General features: G+C 43.9%; 1 protein-coding gene across 2 annotated transcripts in view; it reads left to right on the forward strand.

Annotated features, from left to right (window-relative positions):
* LOC121566527 (carboxypeptidase D) overlaps window positions 1-22,263 on the forward strand; it is a 39,111-nt gene that overhangs the window by 9,596 nt on the left and 7,252 nt on the right. The window contains exons 3-18 of one of the 2 annotated variants that reach the window (XM_041876541.2): window positions 15,873-16,015; window positions 16,310-16,479; window positions 16,875-17,210; window positions 17,334-17,446; window positions 17,922-18,113; window positions 18,691-18,858; window positions 19,006-19,115; window positions 19,308-19,410; window positions 19,514-19,656; window positions 19,876-20,045; window positions 20,226-20,528; window positions 21,010-21,205; window positions 21,458-21,593; window positions 21,716-21,862; window positions 21,938-22,036; window positions 22,152-22,243. In XM_041876541.2, coding sequence (XP_041732475.2) covers window positions 15,873-16,015; window positions 16,310-16,479; window positions 16,875-17,210; window positions 17,334-17,446; window positions 17,922-18,113; window positions 18,691-18,858; window positions 19,006-19,115; window positions 19,308-19,410; window positions 19,514-19,656; window positions 19,876-20,045; window positions 20,226-20,528; window positions 21,010-21,205; window positions 21,458-21,593; window positions 21,716-21,862; window positions 21,938-22,036; window positions 22,152-22,243 — 2,621 coding nt within the window. The remainder of the gene's footprint in view (window positions 1-15,872; window positions 16,016-16,309; window positions 16,480-16,874; window positions 17,211-17,333; window positions 17,447-17,921; window positions 18,114-18,690; window positions 18,859-19,005; window positions 19,116-19,307; window positions 19,411-19,513; window positions 19,657-19,875; window positions 20,046-20,225; window positions 20,529-21,009; window positions 21,206-21,457; window positions 21,594-21,715; window positions 21,863-21,937; window positions 22,037-22,151; window positions 22,244-22,263) is intronic. The other variant, XM_041876545.2, reaches the window with a different exon arrangement.

A 22,263-nucleotide genomic window follows, 5' to 3' on the forward strand; every position in this document is an offset into this window, starting at 1 on the left:
AGGGCAATTCCAAGGTAACGGAATTATGCTGAGACTCAGATTTTTCACTTAAAATGTATGCCAAACAAAAACCATTGATTTCAAAGTTCAACAAACCATACAACTCTATGCGTAAGGACTATTCTTAACAATTTACACAGAACATTTTACAGAAACATATTTACTGGAAGATTGCATATTTGGGTATTATTCTACACACTGGCTTATTTTAATGAGCTCCGCCACCAAACAAGACCAAATTTGGTTGGTCCGGACCGGACCAAATCTGAATCAATCATAGACTTCTATGTTTCACAAGTTTGGACATCAAAGTAGAGTCCAGTGCAGTATAGCACAGCACAGAGCAGTAGAGTTCAGTTCAATAGAGTATACTTCAGTACGTTATAGTGTACTCAACTCTAGTGTGCTCAACTGTGTACTGTACTCCACTATTCTACTCTACTGTACTGAACTATACTTTTCTTTACCGTACTCTACTGTGCTCTTCTGTACGGTACTGTTCTGTCCAAACTTGTGAAACATAGACGTCTATGCTTCATTCAGATTTGATCCAGACCAAATCTGAACCAATCATGGACGTCTATGTTTGGGCCAAATGAAGGCCGGTCCAGATGTCTGTGGAAGTTGAAATCAAGGCTGGTCGGACCAGACCAAAAAATGATGGCTCTGGACGTTGAAATCAAGGCCAGGGCAGACTGACCAAATTTCAACGTCCATCGACGTCCGGTGTTGCTCAGTGGGTGAGGATGCTGGTTACAGTAAATGGAAAGAGAGTGGTCTCATGGGTAGGTGTAAGAGCCGGGAGAGGTGACATTAATTGGAGATAGAGAGAGAGAAAGGGAGGGGTAGTCCAGACTTTTCACACTCTTGTTTTGACCACCAGATGACAAAAAGAGAAAGAAAACAGTTATCAGCTGAACATAACAGTAGCAGGTGAGGACAGAAGCAGGTGACCCAACCGTAGTTTGTGACTACTATGATTTCGCATTGTGGCCAATTCAATAGCAGAAATTCCGTTACCATGTTTTTTTACAATCTGAACTTCTGTTACCGATTTGGTAACAGAATTTCAAGTTTGAATCACTTACTAATTCATAAACAAAATATCAGTAAAAACACTTACACAAGGCAGAATATTTTTTTCCTGACTTATTATGTGTTGATATTAGTTGGCAGGGGTCTTTACTTCAACATTATAATGTTTGATGTATTTCTAAAACATTTTTTAAAGACTTTCTGGTAGACTTTTTCTAAGACCCGTTTTCCATTTGTTTGACAAGAAATCAAATCCTTTGCTTATTCCACATTTTTAGGATTGAACATGTATGCAGTACCAGTCAAAAGTCTGGACACACCTACTCATCTTTCTTTATTTTTACTATTTTCTACATTGTAGAATAATAGTGAAGACATCGAAACTATGAAATAACACATATGGAATCATGTAGTAACCAAAAAAGTGTTAAATAAATAAAAATATATTTCAGATTTTTCAAAGTAGCCACCCTTTGCCTTGATGACAGCTTTGCACACTCTTGGAATTCTCTCAACCAGCTTCATGAGGAAGTTCCCGCATATGCTGAGCACTTGTTAGCTGCTTTTCCTTCACTCTGCGGTCCAACTAATCCCAAACCATCTCAATTGGGTTGAGGTCGGGTGATTGGGGAGGCCAAGGTCATATGATGCAGCACTCCATCACTCTCCTTCTTGGTCAAATAGCCCTTACACATCCTGGAGGTGTGTTTTGGGTCATTGTCCTGTTGAAAATATTGTATTGTCCCACTAAGTGCAAACCAGATGGGATGGCGTATCGCTGCAGAATGCTGTGGTAGCCATGCTGGTTAAGTGTGCCTTGAATTCTAAATAAACCACTGACCGTGTCACCAGCAAAGCACCCCCACACCATCTCCTCCATGCTTCACGGTGGGAACCACACATGCAGAGATCATCCGTTCACCTACTCTGCGTCTCACAAAGACACAGCGGTTGGAACCAAAAATCTCAAATTTGGACTCATCAGACCAAAGGACAGATTTCCACCGGTCTAATGTCCATTGCTCCTGTTTCATGGCCCAAGCAAGTCTCTTCTTCTTATTGGTGTCCTTTAGTAGTGCTTTCTTTGCAGTAATTCGACCATGAAGGCCTGATTCACGCAGTCTCCTCTGAACAGTTGATGTTGATATGTGTCTGTTACTTGAACTCTGTGAAGCATTTATTTGGGCTGCAATCTGAGGTGCAGTTAACTCTAATGACCTTATCCTCTGCAGCAGAGGTAACTCTGGGTCTTCCATTCCTGTGGCGGTCCTCATGAGAGCCAGTTTCATCATAGTGCTTGATGTTTTTTGTGCCTGCACTTGAAGAAACTTTCAAAGTTCTTGAAATGTTCCAGATTGACAGACCTTCATGTCTTAATGTAATGATGGACTGTCATTTTCTCTTTGCTTATTTGAGCTGTTCTTGCCATAATATGGACTTGGTCTTTTACCAAATAGGGCTGTCTTCTGTATACCACCCCTACCTTGTCACAACTCAACTAATTGGCTCAAACGCATTAAGAAGGAAAGAAATTCCAAAAATTGACTTTTAACAAGGCACACCTGTTAATTGAAATGCATTCCAGGTGACTACCTCATGAAGCTGGTTGAGAGAATGCCAAGAGTGTACAAAGCTGTCATCAAGGTAAAGGGTGGCTACTTTCAAGAATCACAAATATAAAATAAATTTTGATTTAACACTTTTTGGGTGTTATTTCATAGTTTTGATGTCTTCACTATTATTCTACAATGTAGAAAATAGTAAAAATTTTACATAAAACCTGGAATGAGGAGGTGTGTCCAAACTTTGCCTTAATTAAAAACATTGTTTTACTCTTCGCTTTCATTTGACACCCAATTTGACATGCTCCTATAAACTTGGTGCTCATGGGCCCTTTTACATGGAAATCAACTGCACAAAAATTCCCTGGGAGTTTACAGTAATGTAGTTCTAAACCTAAGTTTCTTTAGAATTTAACTGGCTGCCAGTAAATTACTGTAAAAACAACAGGATGTCAGTCACAAAGCCTGTCAGTCACAAACGAGCGATGAACTGGAAACTGCTGATTTGTCAGTCTGCTTTCTGTCCCTCCTCTTCGTACCTGTGTTATTTTTGTGTGCTGTGGTTGGCTGCAGTTGAATTTCTTTTCACGGAGGAGGGAGGGCATGATGCGCCTTCATCATCTCCTGTGAGTGAACACGTCCCATGTATTGTAAGTGGTAACGATGAGTTGAAATCCACTTAATTACTGTTTTGTGGCACATTTTTAATTTATTTTATTTTGCGTGTTTCAGCTTTCATATAGCCAGCCATGGAGTCGGGCGAATAGGCTATTTACTTTGCTTTGATTGGTGACCGAACAGCAAATGTTGACTAGTCTCTAAAAGGTGTCAAAATCACTAAATAAAGTCAATCTTCTATATCCCTTTCTTATTCTTACATTTTACATTTACATTTTAGTCATTTAGCAGACGCTCTTATCCAGAGCGACTTACAGTTAGTGAGTGCATACATTTTTATTTTTCATACTGGCCCCCCATGGGAATCGAACCCACAACCCTGGTGTTGCAAACGCCATGCTCTACCAACTGAGCTACATCCCTAAATCATACAACATAGTTATGTCCATGGTATCGCATTGGGACAAGTAAACCAAATATCTTGTTTGTTCACTCTGGCCAGTTTATTATGTACACCACCCTGTTATTGTCAGATATTGTCTAATATGACGTTGTCATATGAAACACGCATCAAAGGTGCTGCCGGGCAAATTGTTAAACACGAAAAAGTCACTAAGATTACTATTATTCGAGCATTGTTACAATGCACACTGTATGAAAAATAAAAAATAATGTATGCACTAACTGTAAGTCGCTCTGGAGAAGAGCGTCTGCTAAATGACTAAAAATGTAAAATGTAAATGTATAGTCTTTTTCATGCTAATGTTATTTGCCAGTGTCCATAGTCACTGTCAGAGACCTAGACTAGGCCTGTTGCACCCTGCTGGTGTCACCATATGGAACTTAGCCCTTGGGAACCGCCCTAACTAACATCCCTAAAGTACAGGCTCACAAAGGGCACTGCCCTGTTGATCTGTTTTACCACAGCTGTCAGCTTAGCACAACTAGACTGGTGCTGACACACACCCTGCCAATTAACAGCCATGCAAGGCAGTCCAACAAGTGTAGTAATATTGCCCCTACCATGACCCAAGCAAAATACTATGAGAACTCCATTAACCCCATTTTAAAAAGGTAGAAATATAAATTGTGCTATGCTGCCACCATTAGGCCTGGCATCAAATAGATTTAAAATAACCCGCCAAACAACTGTCTTGTGGTTTCTAAACTCTTTACCAGTCAACCAAAACCACAGAACCCAGAATCAATCTGCAGTTCAGGCAGTCACAGTGATGCAGCCATTTGAGAGGCTGTTTAACAGCTGCATGTACCACTCTGGCTTGTATTCTGGCTTGTCCGAGGCTGACTCAGTACTGTGTTAGTAAGGGCTTACTCAGTGCTTTCTGATACCTTTCCTCTCGCAGTGAGAACTAGCCTAACAAGCACAGATTCAACCCTGATGTGTGTGGATTAAACAGCCGCCTTACTGGAGATTACTTTTTTATCTGGTGCATGGTAAGTGATTACAGCCACTCACTGAGGATGGATGGATGGACACTCGCTTCCTCTCCCCTCCGTTTCTCCCCCTCCTGTTCCCCTCCTCTTCCTGTCTGTGTCAAATACCTTCTGAAGATTCCTGTATTAGAGCCACGTCATGTAGTTGGCTAAATCACTATCAGCCACGCTAGCTGTCTCTGCTGTGTGTGTGTGTGTGTGTGTGTGTGTCGTTTGATTATGTAAATGCTGAATCGGCTGTGTTGTATCTTGCCCACATCGTGCTGTCTGATATAATATGCACACAGCAGCATTTCTAACCTGAGGCTGGTAGGCCTCACACATTCACATAAAAGAGCTGGTCTTGTTGTTTGTGATGTTTGTCTCGTGTGTGGGTGGGTTTGTGCGTGAGCGCGATTATGCGCACTAGCATGCATTTGCACGCTGGATTGTGTCTGTGTAGAGGCTGCAGAGTGACTTAGCCTTGTTTGTTTGTGTGTGTGTGAGGAAGAGAGTTGAGTTTCCTACTTCTATTGGGTTCCGTTAGCCAGTAATAGCCGGCTTTTGGCCAATAAAAAAAAATATATGAGATATATACAGTGGGGAGAACAAGTATTTGATACACTGCCGATTTTGCAGGTTTTCCTACTTACAAAGCATGTAGAGGTCTGTAATTTTTATCCTAGGTACACCTCAACAGTGAGAGACGGAATCTAAAACAAACATCCAGAAAATCACATGTAATTTTTATGTAATTAATTTGCATTTTATTGCATGACATAAGTATTTGATCACCTACCAACCAGTAAGAATTCCGGCTCTCACAGACCTGTTAGTTTTTCTTTAAGAAGCCCTCCTGTTCTCCTCTCATTACCTGTATTAACTGCACCTGTTTGAACTCGTTACCTGTATAAAAGACACCTGTCCACACACTCAATCAATCAAACAGACTCCAACCTCTCCACAATGGCCAAGACCAGAGAGCTGTGTAAGGACATCAGGGATAAAATTGTAGACCTGCACAAGGCTGGGATGGGCTACAGGTCAATAGGCAAGCAACTTGGTGAGAAGGCAACAACTGTTGGCGCAATTATTAGAAAATGGAAGAAGTTCAAGATGATGGTCAATCACCCTCGGTCTGGGGCTCCATGCAAGATCTCACCTCGTGGGGCATCAATGATCATGAGGAAGATGACGGATCAGCCCAGAACTACACGGCAGGACCTGGTCAATGACCTGAAGAGAGCTGGGACCACAGTCTCAAAGAAAACCATTAGTAACACACTACGCCGTCATGGATTAAAATCCTGCAGCGCACGCAAGGTCCCCCTGCTCAAGCCAGCGCATGTCCAGGCCCGTCTGAAGTTTGCCAATGACCATCTGGATGATCCAGAGGAGGAATGGGAGAAGGTTATGTGGTCTGATGAGACAAAAATAGAGCTTTTTGGTCTAAACTCCACTCGTTTGGAGGAAGAAGAAGGATGAATACAACCCCAAGAACACCATCCCAACTGTGAAGCATGGAGGATGGGAGGATGGATGGGGCCATGTATCGTGAGATCTTGGCCAACAACATCCTTTCCTCAGTAAGAGCATTGAAGATGGGTCGTGGCTGGATCTTCCAGCATGACAACGCCCCGAAACACACAGCCAGGGCAACTAAGGAGTGGCTTTGTAAGAAGCATTTCAAGGTCCTGGAGTGGCCTAGCCAGTCTCCAGATCTCAACCCCATAGAAAATCTTTGGAGGGAGTTGAAAGTCCGTGTTGCCCAGCGACAGCCCCAAAACATCACTGCTCTAGAGGAGATCTGCATGGAGGAATGGGCCAAAATACCAGCAACAGTGTGAAAACCTTGTGAAGACTTACAGAAAACGTTTGACCTGTGTCATTGCCAACAAAGGGTATATAACAAAGTATTGAGAAACTTTTGTTATTGACCAAATACTTATTTTCCACCATAATTTGCAAATAAATTCATTAAAAATCCTACAATGTGATTTTCTGGATTTTTTTTCTCATTTTGTCTGTCATAGTTGACGTGTACCTAAAAATTACAGGCCTCTCATCTTTTTTAAGTGGGAGAACTTGCACAATTGGTGGCTGACTAAATACTTATTTTCCCCACTGATGTATGCATGTATAATGACTCCACCCTAAGTGTATGTAAACTTCAACTATATATATATATATATATATATATATATATATATATATATATATATATATATATATATATATATATATATATATAAAGAGCCACAAGAGAACAGAATTTTGTTATATTTTCGTTAATTTCCCAAGACCTATAATAAAATCCTTGTTTTGTTTGAACCTTGTCTCCTTGCACTACTTGAGCAATCCCGCTGAAAGCTGTGTAGCCTCTCGTGACGTCACAGATGGTGGAGAATACGGGCACGCTCAAGCGTTAATAGTGCATGTCAGAGGAGGATACCGAAGGTTTGATCACCCAGTTTTCCAAGTTGGCCGTAGGCCCCCGCCGACTGAAATGGAGGACATATTGAAAGCCCTTGTTGCTGGCCAGCAAGCCCAGATGCAAGCAAACGTGGCTCTCTTGGAGGAGCAAAAGAAAGCCAACCTTCTGAAGGCAGAGGAATTGCAGTTGCAGAGACAGAGGGTGGTCCAAAATACCCGCCCAATAAAGGCAAGTGACTTTATATCTAAGATGGGAGCTACCGATGACATTGAGGCATACCTGCATGCATTTGAGGCCACGGCCACTAGGGAAGCCTGGCCCAAGCAACAGTGGGTTGGTCTGTTAGCCCCCTTTCTAACCGGGAATCGCTGAATGCTGTCCGGGACCTGGGCCCCTGACCAGGTTACTGACTATGATGCCCTGAAGTCTGAGATCCTCAGCAGATATGGACTCACAAAGTTTGGTATGGCCCAGCGCTTTCACAGCTGGACCTTCCAACCAGACCAACCTCCTCGGGCGCAGATGCATGAACTTGTCCGAATCGCAAGGAAATGGCTGGATCCGCAGAGGAATACAGCAGCGGCGGTGGTGGAGGCCGTTGTGGTGGATCGTTACCTACGCGCCCTGCCTTATGAGGCAAAACGGGTCATCAGTCAACAGGCCTTGACCACGGCTGATCTGACCGTGGAAGCTGTGGAAAAGTACCAGGCCACAGCGGAGATGCTGAATGCTTCGAAAAAGACCCCAGGAGGGCGGCCCCACCACAAATGGGAAGAACCCGTCCAAAGGACCCCAAGGTCTCGAACCCAGCCACGTCAGGACTTATCCCGGCTCCAGGGGAGCCAGAAACCAGGCGGGTCCAAGAAGAGTACACCAGGAGGGGAAACTTCGACAGTGTTACCGGTGTGGGGAGATGGGACATATCTCCTGGCAGTGTGGGAAACCAGCCGATGAACCTATGCCCACTGCGGAGTCCTCCAGCTCAGCACCCACACACCGTTTTGCCTCGCTCTTGGGAGTCGTAGATGGCGGCCCAGATCGACCCCCCACCTGCCCGGTAACTGTGAATCACCATGATGTGGAGGCCTTACTGGATTCTGGTAGCCGGGCCACCCTGGTGCGTAAGGATTTGGTGGGCCCAACGTGTCTGACCCCCGGGAAAGTCCTCCCAGTTTCCTGTGTCCATGGGGACACCAGAGAATACCCCATTACTGAACTTACAATGACCAGCACACGGGGAACCATACACACGACGGCGGGGGTGGTTGATTCCCTCCCCGTCCCTGTCCTAATTGGACGAGACTGCCCAGCCTTTTACCCACTCTGGAGAGAGTCTCAGGAGAGGATAACCCGAGTACCTCGGAAACGGAGAGGCAAGACTCATCCTGGGAAGGCTCCGGTGCAATCCTCCGAGTTACTCACTCCCGCCCGGGCTCTGATAGGGATGGCAGGTGCCCAGACCGACACAGAGACGGAGCTACAGAATCTGGACAAAGAACTGTCTGGTCTGAAGGGGACCGATGAGAGAGGTATCGTTTGTTAAAGCAACAGTTAGACATGAAGACAGAAGAGTTAGATATCCTCCAGGCTAAACTACAACAGAGCTCCTTCCCTAAGCAACAGGAGGAGCTGGAGAGGCTGCGCAGGACCATCGAGGAGTGTGAGGAGACCCTGCGCAGTAGTAAGGAGGTCAGAAGAAGGCAGAGGAGAAGTACAAGGTGTTGGAGAACAAGATGAAGAATGCGGAGGCAGAGAGAGAGAAGGAACTGAAAGCTGCTCAACAGAAGCTAAACTCTGCTAAAACCAAGGCTGATGCGTTCAGTAAGAAACTCAAGGAGAGACAACAGGGGGCTGAGTCCCTGGTCCTAGAGTTGGAGGAGTTGAAGAGAGAGCAGTCTGGCAAGCACCACGGCAATGCGGGACGCCCTCTCCCGGCGTGATGCCTTCTTCGCTGCCTTTACCCCGACGAGGACGTCGGTCCCGAGGAGGGGGATGTGTGATGTCACGAGAGGCTGTGTCCTGGAGGGATGTTACATCCCCCCTGAGGTGGCTGCAAACCCAGACAGCTATGGCTCCATCTGCTGGTATGGTCGGGAACTCCACCCCTCTATGGCCAATCTTCCCACGCAGCTGAAACAAATGAGGAGCTGATGAGCGGAAGGTTTGGGAAGGGAAGAGACACAGTCTCCAACCTGGGCCCTCTGGAGGACAAGAGTGCTGCACATCCACTTCCATGAGGAATATAAGGATTTGGAGATACTTACCTTTGGGAAATACTCACCTTTGGATATATGCACCTGTGGAAATACGTGAGAGACATTTGGAAGGACTTTTTGCTGGGTTGGCCACTAGCTGCAACGTGGACTACAGTAAGGCTGGGGAAAAGTTATCTGAGCGAGTGAGAATTATGATTTTGGATGTGGAAGAGACATCCCTGAACTGTTAACCCTTAAGAGCCAACAAGAGAAAAAGAATTTTTTTATATTTTTTGTTTTCATACCTATAAAAAAAACTTTTTTTTTTTTATCTTCTCCTCTTCCCCTTTCTGTACAATCCGCTGGAAGTGTGCCTCTCTTGTCCAATATATATAGTTGAAGTCTGAAGTTTACATACACTTAGGGTGGAGTCATTAAAACTCGTTTTTCAACCACTCCACAAATTTCTTGTTAACAAACTATAGTTTTGGCAAGTCGGTTAGGACATCTACTTTGTGCATGACACAAGTAATTTTTCCAACAAATGTTTACAGACAGATTATTTCACTTATAATTCACTGTATCACAATTCCAGTGGGTCAGAAGTTTACATACACTAAGTTGACTGTGCCTTTAAACAGCTTGGAAAATTCCAGAAAATGATGTCATGGCTTTAGAACCTTCTAATAGGCTAATTGACATCATTTGAGTCAATTGGAGGTGTACCTGTGGATGTATTTCAAGGCCTACCTTCAAACTCAGTGCCGCTTTGCTTGACATCATATAGCAATGAGGCAGTGATCGCTGAGATCCTGGTTGAAGACAGCGGAGGTGTATTTAGAGGGTAAATTAGTCAGGATGATATCTATGAGGGTGCACATGTATACGGATTTAGGGTTGTACCTGGTAGGTTCCTTGATAATTTGTGTGAGATTGAGGGCATCTAGTTTAGATTGTAGGACGGCCGGGGTGTAAAGCATATCCCAGTTTAGGTCACCAAGCAGTACGAACTCTGAGGATAGATGGGGGGCAAGCAATTCACATATCGTGTCCAGGGCACAACTGGGGGCTGAGGGGGGTCTGTAGCAAGCGGCAACAGTGAGAGACTTATTTCTGGAAAGGTGGATTTTTAGAAGTAGAAGTTCAAACTGTTTGGGCACAGACCTGGATAGTATGATAGAGCTCTGCAGGCTATCTCTACAGTAGATTGCAACTCCGCCCCCCTTTGGCAGTTCTATCTCGACGGAAAATGTTGTAGTTCGGGATGGAAATATCTGAATTTTTGGTGGCCTTCCTAAGCCAAGATTCAGACACTGCTAGAACATCAGGGTTGGCAGAGTGTGCTAACGCAGTGAATAACTGAAACTTGGGGAGGAGGCTTCTGATGTTAACATGCAAGAAACCAAGGCGTTTACAGTTACAGAAGTCAACAAATGATAGCGCCTGGGGGGTAGGAGTGATACTGGGGGCTACAGGGCCTGGGTTAACCTCTACATCACCAGAGGAACAGAGGAGGAATATAATAAGTATACGGCTAAAGGCTTTAAGAACTGGTCTTCTAGTGCGTTTGGTACAGAGAATAAAAGGGGGAGATTTCCGGGGTTGTAGAATAGATTCAGGGCATTATGGACAGACAAGGATATGAGTACAGTGGAGGTACACCTAAGCATTGGGTAACTATGAAAGAGAGAGCATCACTGGAGGTACATTTTACATTTACATTTTAGTCATTTAGCAGACGCTCTTATCCAGAGCGACTTACAGTTAGTGAGTGCATACATAATTATTTATTTTCTTTCATACTGCCCCCCCGTGGGAATCGAACCCACAACCCTGGCGTTGCAAACGCCATGCTCTACCAACTGAGCTACATCCCTGCCGGCCATTCCCTCCCCTACCCTGGACGACGCTGGGCCAATTGTGCGCCGCCCCATGGGAGACCGATTGAGCCGGTCTCCGTGTGTATGGGGGGTGGGACAAAGGAGCTCTCTGAGGCTGGTTGAGCTGAACTTGGGGCTCTACAGTGAAATTGTATAATAAGAACTAACCCAAACAGCAATAGGCTAGGCATATTGACATAGGAGAGAGGCATAACGCAATCATAGGTGTTATTCGAGAGGGCTAAGACAACAACTGGTAATGGCGACGAAAGTTTGGGCTGAGGCTAAACAGATAAACAGGATGGGGTACCGTGTAAAGGAACAGTCCAGCAGGCATTAGCTGTGTAGCTGAGTGATCATAAGGTTCAGTGAACAGCACTAAGTAAGTCCGGGAGCAGATCGTAGGCTGCTAAAACACAGGCGAGCAGGAGGCACGGCTGTTGATTGGGCGTGCTAGCGGGCCGGGGCTAGCAGATGGATCTTCGTGGTCGTCGCAACGGGAAGCCTGTTGAAACCACTTCAGCTAGCCCCGGCCCGCTAGGTCCGGCCCGCTAGTTAGCTGGCTAGTTTCAGCCGTAGGTTCTTGATAAAAATAAAGAAATAATAGAATCCGTTCCACATTGGGTGAGGCGGGGTGCAGGAAAGTATATTTAGTTAAAGGATAGAAAGTGAGATGTTTGTGTGTGTCATATATATATATATATATATATATATATATATATATATATATATATATATATATATATATATATATAAATGAATAAAAGACCAAAAAAACTGGCTATTTACACGACGACACAACACAAACACGACCGCACTACTACGCCATCTTGATTTAACAATGTCCTTTGCTGTTGTTCAGGGATTGATTTGCACTTTTCACATCAAAGTACGTTCATCTCTAGGATACAGAACGTGTCTCCTTCCTGAGCGGTATGATGGCTGCGTGGTCCCATGGTGTTTATACTTGCGTACTAGTGTTTGTACAGATTAACATGGTACCTTCAGGCATTTGGAAATTGCTCCCAAGGATGAATTAGACTTGTGGAGGTCTACAAAAGGCACAGTCAACTTAGTGTATGTAAACTTCTGACCCACTGGAATTGTGATACAGTGAAATAATCTGTAAACAATTGTTGGAAAAATGACTTGTGTCATACACAAAGTAGATGTCCTAACCGACTTACCAAAACTATAGTTTGTTGACAAGAAATTTGTGGAGTGGTTGAAAAACGAGTTTTAATGATTCCAACCTAACTGTATGTAAACTTCCGACTTCAACTGTGTGTGTATATATATTACCAGTCAAAAGTTTGGACACACCTACTCATTCAAGGGTTTTTCTTTATTTGTACTAATTTTTACATTGTAGAATAATAGTGAAGACATAAACTATGAAATAACACATATGGAATCATGTAGTAACCAAAAAAGTGTTAAACAAATATTTGAGATTCTTCAAAGTAGCCAACCTTTGTCTTGATGACATCTTTCCTTCTTAATGTGTTTTGAGCCAATCAGTTGTGTTGTGACAAGGGGGAGAGGGTATACAGAAAATGGCCCTATTTGGTAAAAGACCAAGTCCATATTATGGCAAGAACACCTCAAATAAGCAAAGAAAAACAACAGTCCATCATTACTTTAAGACATGAAGGTCAGTCAATACGGAAAATGTCAAGAACTTTGAAAGTTTCTTCAAGTGCAGTCGCAAAAACCATCAAGTGCTATGATGAAACTGGCTCTCATGAGGACCGCCACAGGTATGGAAGAACCAGAGTTACCTCTGCTGCAGAGGATAAGTTAAAGTTACCACCCTCAGAAATTGCAGCCCAAAGTTCAAGTAACAGACACATCTCTACAGCAACTGTTCAGAGGAGACTGTGTGAATCAGGCCTTCATGGTCGAATTGCTACAAAGAAACCACTACTAAAGGACACCAATAAGAAGAAGAGACTTGCTTGGGCCAAGAAACACGAGCAATGGACGTTAGACCGGTGGAAATGTGTCCTTTTGTCTGGAGTCCAAATTGGAGATTTTTGGTTCCAACCGCCGTGGCTTTGTGAGATGCGGTGTGGGTGAACGGATGATCTCTGCATGTGTATTTCCCACCGTAGAGTGAAGGAAAAGCAGCCAACAAGTGCTCAGTATATGTGGGAACTCCTTCAAGACTTTTGGAAAAGCATTCCAGGTGATGCTGGTTCAGAGATTGCCAAGAGTGTGCCAAGCTGTCATCAAAACAAAGGTTGGCTATGTGACGAATCTCAAATATAAAATATATTTTGATTTGTTTAACACTTTTTTGGTTACAACATGATTCCATATGTGTTATTTCATAGTTTTGATCTCTTCACTATTTTTCTACAATGTAGAAAATAGTAAATAATTAAGAAAAACCCTGGAATGAGGTGTGTCCAAACTTTTGACCAGTAGGCATAGGCTACATTTAAAAAAAAACGTTAAAAAGCAATGAGTATGATGCAACAGATCAGAACATTTAGCTGAACATTTTGATAAACTATTATTTATTCACATTATAAGCGCAGCAATGCGCATAAGGCAGTAGTGCAAATGTTTTTTCCATAATGCAATTAGCGGGAAAACTGTTGTCAAAAGTGCACCGCACTTGCGAGCGGTGCGGTGCACATAAAAAAATATGAATTCACATTTTACCCTTCCTCAGATTTGTGCCTTGACACAATCCTGTCTTGGATCTCTATGGACAATTCCTTTTGACCTCATGGCTTGATTTTTACTCTTGACATGCACTGTCAACTGTGGGACCTTTTATATAGACAGGTGTGTGCCTTTCCAAATCATATCCAATCAATTGAATTTACCACAGGTGGACTCCAATCAAGTTGTAGAAACATCTCAAGCATGATCAATGATCAACGCTTAATTTCGAGTCTGAAAGCAAAGGGTCTGATTACTTATGTAAATAAGGTATTTCAGTTTTAAATTTTTAATACATTTGCAAAAATTTCTAAAAACCTGTTTTTGCTTTGTCATTAGGGGTATTGTGGGTAGATTGATGAGGAAATAAACGTATTTAATACATTTTAGATTAAGGCTGTAACGTAACAAAATGTGGAAAAAGTCAAGGGGTCTGAATACTTTCAGAATGCACTGTATCTTATTTATCACACTCGCAAAGCATAGAGAGATACAAAGCTTTTGAGTGCAGAATCTGTCAGACAGCGCGAGAGCTGCTACTACATCATCTCAAACAGCAAATGCATAGGCAATGGAAGGCAGGCTTCATCAGCACGTCACACACCACTATGCATTTTGAAAACATATTCTTAATTGTTTGAAACCTGAAAGTTTTACTACATATTATGAGGCATCTCTTACCTTGCTTCAAAGTTGCCTAGACAAAATCTGACCATATCCGTGGAGGCAATTATTTTACATCAACTTTCTTTCGTTATCCAGTAGCCAAAGGCGCAATCCTAGTCATATTAGCATCCCATGCTAGTTGTTGCATATTAGATCTCCCCTCTTTCTACATTTCTAACTGATATTTTCATCTGTCACATGAAACTGCTCGCGTGTGCGGTGCAATTTTGACAACAGTTGTCCCGCTAATTGCATTATGGAACTAACATTTGCACTACTGCCTTGTGCGCATTGCTGTGCTTATAATGTGAAGAAATAATAGTTTATCAAAATGTTCAGCTAAATGTTCTGATCTGTTGCATCAGACTCATTGCTTTTTAACGTGTTGTTTATGTAGCCTAGGCCTACTGGTTGGATGAGTTTGGGCTCTATCGTCCCACAACTGTCCCAGAGTCAGTTTGGAATAGACTATTTCTTTCTCGACAAGCTGACCAATACAATAGGCCTAGGTAAACTTTTCTACTATGGGTACTATGGTAGATTGACGTTGGCTAGTAATTTTGCTGTTCCTTACTTATCTTGTTGGTAGAGGAAAAGTAAATGTGGACAGTTATTCTAACATCTTCAAAGTGTGCATCATATTTCAATAAGATGGACCACACATCGTTGCATCCTCGTCTTGCATGTTCTGTTAATATTAATTACCATAATCAAAATGTGATTTCTGTCATTCTGAGCACCGTGAATGGACGCCATAATACGGTTACACACCCAATGCATATGGGTCCAGTACATTTCTCAAATGTCCGGTACATTTAAAATGCTGTCGGTTAAATGTCCGGCACCACATTTTCCAAACGGAAACCCTTATTGGGTTACAGCGCCCACCCAGTCATGGCCACTCTCCAGAGGCCTACTGCCGGCCTGCTGTCTGGCTCTGTGCTGAGTGCAACCTGGGAACGCTGTCTGGGTGGCAGGTGGCACCAGGCCACATCAAAAACATTCCTCCACCAGGCAGCCCTGGACTGGAGGAAAGGCTAGTGCTGGCCACAGCCTGCTCTGCTCTCCTTTGCCAGAGGCACTTTGGATTGATCTACACCTTTCACCTATATCCTGGGTTTGGTGTAGATTTTAAGGACATTCCTGATCCAAAGCATTAGGCCTGTGTTCATGCTGTTGCTTTCATGACCTAAACAGAAGAGATTGAGTCAACACTTTCTTTTGACAGTTTATTTTGTATGCTTGCCCACTTTCTTTAGTTTGTGCTTCCAAAAGTGATATGGATGTCTTCTTGAGTGGTTTTGAAGCAGAGAGACATTGAAATGTTTGCATGAAAAATTATTGACATAAACTACAATTTGTAATCCCTGTTCAGGAGGCATGCAGGACTATAACTACCTGAATGGAAATTGCCTGGAGATCACCATAGAACTGAGCTGCTGTAAATTTCCCCCGGCCTCCGAGTTAAAGAAAGAGTGGGACTACAACAGGGAGTCACTCATTGCCTACCTGGAGCAGGTAGGCTTTCACAAGACAGTGTCACACTCAAACTTTCAAACTATCATACACATAATTTCATTGCACATATGAATATCCGTAGTATTACTCTCCGGTTCTTACTACTGCACTCTATTTATTTATTTATTTATTTATTTATTTTAATTGAAGAGATTGTTCCGTCTTGACATCCGTTTGCAGTAGTTAATTAGTTCTAGGCAGCACTTAGTGATTTGAGCTTCTTTTGTTCCCAGCTACTGAGGCAATAGGAACAGTGTTTGAGATCTCTTCTGACTTTATCCTGTTCTCTCCCAGGTTCACATTGGAGTGAGAGGCTATGTGAAGGACGCTGCCAATGGGACAGCGCTGCCTGATGTCAGGATCGTGGTGGCAGGCATCAACCATAACCTGACCACGGCCCAGTTTGGTGACTACTACCGCCTGCTGCTCCCTGGGACATACAACGTCTCAGCTATAGCCACGGGGTAAGTACTGCTGGAGGAATGAGCTCCTCTATTGTTGCTACAGTAACTTGCAGGCACAGTGTACAGAAAATAAAGTATTTAACGAAAGAAGCATACTCTACTCCTGATTTTAGTTCCTGTCTGTTTTTCTTGGAACTGATTTGTGTGGTGTTTTCTTACAGGAAGTAAATGTACATCTTAGAGCTTAATTTCCTCTAAGATATTTTCCCCTGTTACTGGTACTTTCCCATGTTACCTGACACTTCCTGGTGAAATACATTTCAAATATATCACCTGGATGTAGACGCACTGCTGTGCACAGGGGTTTCACTTAGTTTTTTGCATTACGAAATGTTTTGTTTTATTTTATTTTAACTGCAACAAAATAAACATATTCAATGTCTCGGTCTTCATAGGTACATGTCCATGACAGTAGTTGGGGTTCAAGTGGTGGAGGGCAAGGCCACCGAGCTCAACTTCACCCTGGCACCACTGGGAAATGAACCCACAGTTGGCATAACCGTACCCTTTACCCCCACCATCACCACTACCACCGTCCCTACCACAACCTCTGACCCTGACTCCACCACCATCGAGACCTCCAGCACCACCTCTGAGATGGGGACCTCTGTGGCCAACGAGAGCTCCACTCCCCAGGAGGCTCAGCCCCCAGCCCAGCCTGAGCACCAGCCCATCCAGCCACAGGACTTCCGCCATCACCACTACAATGACATGGAGCTGTTCCTGCGCAGGTACTGTTATGTTTGTGTTATAGCCTTTGCAGTGAAGCATTTAAAATATTAAGCTAGCAAGTAATGTTAGGATGTGAGAGCTTGAATAAAATGTGAAAAAGCCTTGTTCTTTCAACACAACAGGTACAGCAACGGGTTCCGTTCCATCGCTCATCTCTACTCCATTGGGAAGTCAGCAGAGGACCGTGAGCTCTACGTCATGGTGATATCAGACAACCCCACCGTCCACGAGCCAGGTATGGATGTGATTTGGTGTGACTGGAGCTCCAGAAGAGACTATTAGCTCTAAATTGAGGCCTTCAATCTATGGTTGTTTGGTTTATGATGATCTAACTTCTTACAGTAACTGGATTGTGTTCAAACACTGAAATTCATAGTCTAGAAAAATAGCAGTTCTGCTGTTTTCTTCCTTAAAAAGATCCTGATATTATTGCTTCAGCTCAATGATCTAGTAGCTTCATATCCTTTTGAATGTGGGGTACTCACTCGTATCAGCAGGTCCATTACAGCGTTGTGTTTTTTCAATATTTTGGTGGCCTTGAAATGGCACTGCAAGGATAAGGAATGAATGGAGTGCTTTAGTTTAATTGAGTGTGAATTTGTTCAGGAGGCTGCCGCCCTCATTCTCTCTCAGCCGACTGCACTATTTTTTAATAGCAGTCTAACACTTTTTTCTTTATTTTTCCGCCTCTTTTCTCCCCTTTCCTTCAGGTGAACCAGAGTTCAAGTACATAGCTAACATGCACGGGAACGAGGTGGTGGGACGCGAGCTGCTCCTCAACCTCATTGAGTACCTGTGCCGTAACTATGGCAGCGACCCTGAGGTCACCCAGCTGGTCAACACGACCCGGATACACATCATGCCTTCCATGAACCCAGATGGTTATGAGATCGCCAGGGAGGGTAAGAGAGGGAAGTGTGTGTGTGTGTGTGTGTGTGTGTGTGTGGGGGGGGTCTATTTGTGAAAATGTTGCCTGTACACATGCCAGGTGAAGAAAAATGCAGTGTAGCCCTAAAATAAGGCATTTAACATGATTAGCGGTAAGTAACTGTCTGGCTGTGAACAAAAACAAGTGTCCGATTCAAATAACTTGAATATGCTAGCAGAAACTATCTGTATGTCAATTGTCAGACTGAGACCTTGAAATAATTCTGAATGGAATTTCTTCTCTTTTGCTGCCTAGCTTCCTTATTTGCCCTGTAGATTTTCTCACACTTCCTCTTACATAGGTCTAGTTTTAGCTCAGGCAGTTGTGCTGCTGTTTTCCCCAGCGCTTTATAAACAGGAAGTTGATCAACAGGGGAAATATTTAAGGTGTAACTACCCTATTATTAAAATAAGCCCTGGAAATATGTGTTTTGGTACTGTGACATCAGAATGATCCATTTCAGTTGTCTTTGTATAATTAATTGAGATATAGATATAATGTATTTAGGGTGCAATGTATTTGTATTGTTTTCTGTTCATTTTCTCTCGCAGGTGATGTCAGAGGGTACACGGGACGCAACAACAGTAACAACTTTGACCTGAACCGTAACTTCCCTGACCAGTTTACTACCATCACTGAACCCAGGCAGCCAGAGACCATCGCTGTGATGAAGTGGCTCAAGAATAATCCCTTCGTGCTCTCAGCCAACCTACATGGGGGTAAGCCCTAAGCGCCCCCATTTTCCAATGTTTATAAAAATTGTATATTGGCCTGCCACCGACATATTGGCCCACTTTGGAAGACAGCTTTATTATTTTAGTAATATACTGTATTCTCATTGCATATTTCCTCTCTGCCCACTACAGGGTCATTGGTGGTCAACTACCCATATGATGATGACAAGCAGGGACGTACGGAGTACAGCAAGTGTCCTGATGACAAGGTCTTTAAACTGGTGGCCAGAGCCTACTCTCAGGTCAGTGGACTTCAACAAACAATTTCGGTCATTATATCAGTCCATTAATGTCACTTTTTAATGAATATATTTATACAGTTGTAAATTATTTTTATTCTGTTAATAGAACCACTGGACAGTTGAAGATACGTTTACTGTTTCAATTCTGCTGTTTGTATTGCATTGCATTTGCCCTTTTTGATGTGTGTCCAGGAAAATGCTCTGATGCACAAAGGGCACCCTTGTGAGGACCTTTACCCATCGGAGTTCTTTGAGGACGGCATCACCAACGGCGCCAACTGGTACAATGTTCCCGGTACGTGCCCTCCCATGCCAATACACACACTGAGAGGAAGAATTTGTGTGTCTGTGCGCACCTGTGCGTGTGTATCTGACTTCTCTTTGTGTTCTCTCGCCAGGTGGGATGCAGGACTGGAACTACCTGAACACTAACTGTTTTGAGGTGACCATAGAGTTGGGCTGTGTGAAGTACCCTAAAGCCCAGCACCTGCCTTTGTACTGGGACCAGAACCGCAGAGCCTTACTGCAGTACATCCACCAGGTCAGCATACTTACATGCTGTCCTTCACTACGCTCTCATTCATTCATCACCCTCACTCACTCTCACTCACTCTCTTAATCACACTCTCTCACTAACTCAATTGTATTTATTTTTTACATATAATTTCTCTCTTTCCCTTTGTCTTACCTACTTATTTTGTCTCAAATGCACCAACTTCAATTTGAGGTAATCATCCTGTGTGTGTGTGTGCCTCTGCAGGTCCACAGAGGAGTGAAGGGCATGGTGATAGACATTAAAGATGGTACAGGAATCCCTAATGCCACCATCACGGTGGAGGAGATTGATCATCCAATCACAACCAACCTAGATGGAGAATACTGGAGACTTCTGGTCCCTGGAACGTACCACCTCACAGCCTCCGCACGGGGGTGAGAGACAGGACCATAGTAGTAACTGAGATAAATTAGAGGGTTTGTTTAAAATGTAGACCCAAGACCGGTCCACAAAACCCTATTTATCTGCAGGGTAACCACACCCTAACCCACAGAAACAGAACAGCTAGAATGAACAACCTTCTATACCCTAACCCTCCCTCCCCGTCTTCTCAGGTACAACTCGGTAAAGATCTACGCCACAGTGCCAGAGGAGGGGGTGGAGCTGGTAGACTTCCGGCTGACACGGGTGCGTTCGGAGCCCAACGGCCAGGCCCCCAAGGACCCCAGGGCCACCCAGGACCCTGCAGAGGAGGTGTTCCAGAGCTTCATTAAGGACCTGTCTCTGGGCCAGGGGCTGGAGCAGCTGGTTCAGAGTACTGCCACAGAGAGCAGCTTCAGATACAGACACTACAAGGAGCTGTCTGAGTTCCTGAGGGGTTTGACGCTCAACTTCCCCAAGATCACCTCCCTACATAGGTAGGCCTGAGTTATGACCTCCTAGCTAAACTCATCAAATGTCACGCCCTGCATAGGTAAACACTGACCTCTAACCCCTAGTGTAACTGCCCTTCATCAAAATAATTTTACTTGTCATGTAAAAAAAAAAGGTGTATATATATTATCACATACACCAGAGAAATGTATTGTTTTACAGGGTCTGCCATAGTAGTACGGCGTCCATGGAGCAAATTAGGGTTAAGTGCCTTGTTCAAGGGCACATCGACAGATTTTTCACCTTGTTGGCTCAGGTATTCGAACCAGCGACCTTCCGGTTACTGGCCCAACGCTCTAACCGCTAGGCTACCTGCCCCCCTGTACCCCTAATGGCTAACCTCAAAACCTCTCCTCCAAATGGTTTGAATTATGGTCTACGTCTCTATGCAGAAGAGTCTGCTAGGTAACCATATTCCATATTATCTACAGTGGAACTGATAATAAAATACATTTTTGTGTCTAGTTTGGGCCAGAGTGTGGAGTACAGGACCATCTGGGCCTTGGAGATCTCCAACAAACCAGACGAGCCTGAAACGGCCGAGCCCAAGATCCGCTTGGTGGGAGGTATCCATGGCAACGCCCCCGTGGGCACAGAGCTCCTGCTGGAGTTCGCTGCCTTCCTCTGCATCAACTATGGCAAGAACCCCACCATTACCAGGGTGAGATGCTTTAACTGAGATGGTTTTACTACTCCAATCATAACTACAGTGCCTAGTGAAATTATTCACACCCTTGCACAGTTGTGTTGCCTTGAAATGGCTAAATATTCATAAAATGTGGATTTTGTGATCTACCACACTTTCTAAACAGTTTAGAGATGTTGTAAAATAAAAAAGCTCCCATTAAATATCACTGCTGTCCTGTTTATCCAGCATTCCTCTTTATCCTTCTCCCTCTTCTCCTCTCCACAGTTGATAAACGAGACGCGGATCGTCATCCTTCCCTCCATCAACCCAGATGGACGAGAGCTGGCCAGAGAGAAACAGTGCACCTCTACTGTGGGCATGACCAACGCACACGGGAAAGATCTGGACACTGACTTCTTCGGTCAGTACCTGCTGTTGTTGGATAGACGGAGATGTTTGTGTGTGTGTTGTGTGTGTGTGTGTGTGTATTTGCATGCCCTTACATGTCTGATGGTATCGTGTCTGTGTGTGCTGCTGCTGTAGGTAATGCCTCCCAGCGCGTGGTGATGGCTCAGCCAGAGACCAGGGCAGTGATGGACCTGATCTTAGAGAGGGGCTTCACACTCTCTGTAGCCCTGGATGGAGGCTCCCTGTTGGCTACTTACCCCTACGACAAGCCTGTACAGCCAGGTAGGAGCATGGAGCTCCAAATATAATATTTTAGTGGGAAAATTAATAGTTAACTAATCGTGTACTTTTTTTCAGTTGAAAATGAGGAAACTTTGAAGTACCTGGCCAATGTGTACGCCAGAAACCATCCCAAGATGCACCTGGGGGATACAGGATGTCCAAGCAATGGCCAAAGTATGTACCAACAGCACCACAAATAGACCATTGTGACCTATAGACTGAATTAAAATGAAGTTTTGAATTGGAAAAGAAGATAGCTTCTATATATCTATTGACTCCTCTGTTTCAGCCTCCTCTTCTCCTCCTCTCTCCCCAGTGGGTAACATCCCAGATGGAGTACTCAGGGCAGCAGAGAGACAAAGTCACATGGGCAGCATGAAGGTATGTTTCATCAACCCCTG

Source organism: Coregonus clupeaformis, chromosome 5, assembly GCF_020615455.1.
Source record: "Coregonus clupeaformis isolate EN_2021a chromosome 5, ASM2061545v1, whole genome shotgun sequence".
Lineage (NCBI taxonomy): Eukaryota > Metazoa > Chordata > Actinopteri > Salmoniformes > Salmonidae > Coregonus > Coregonus clupeaformis.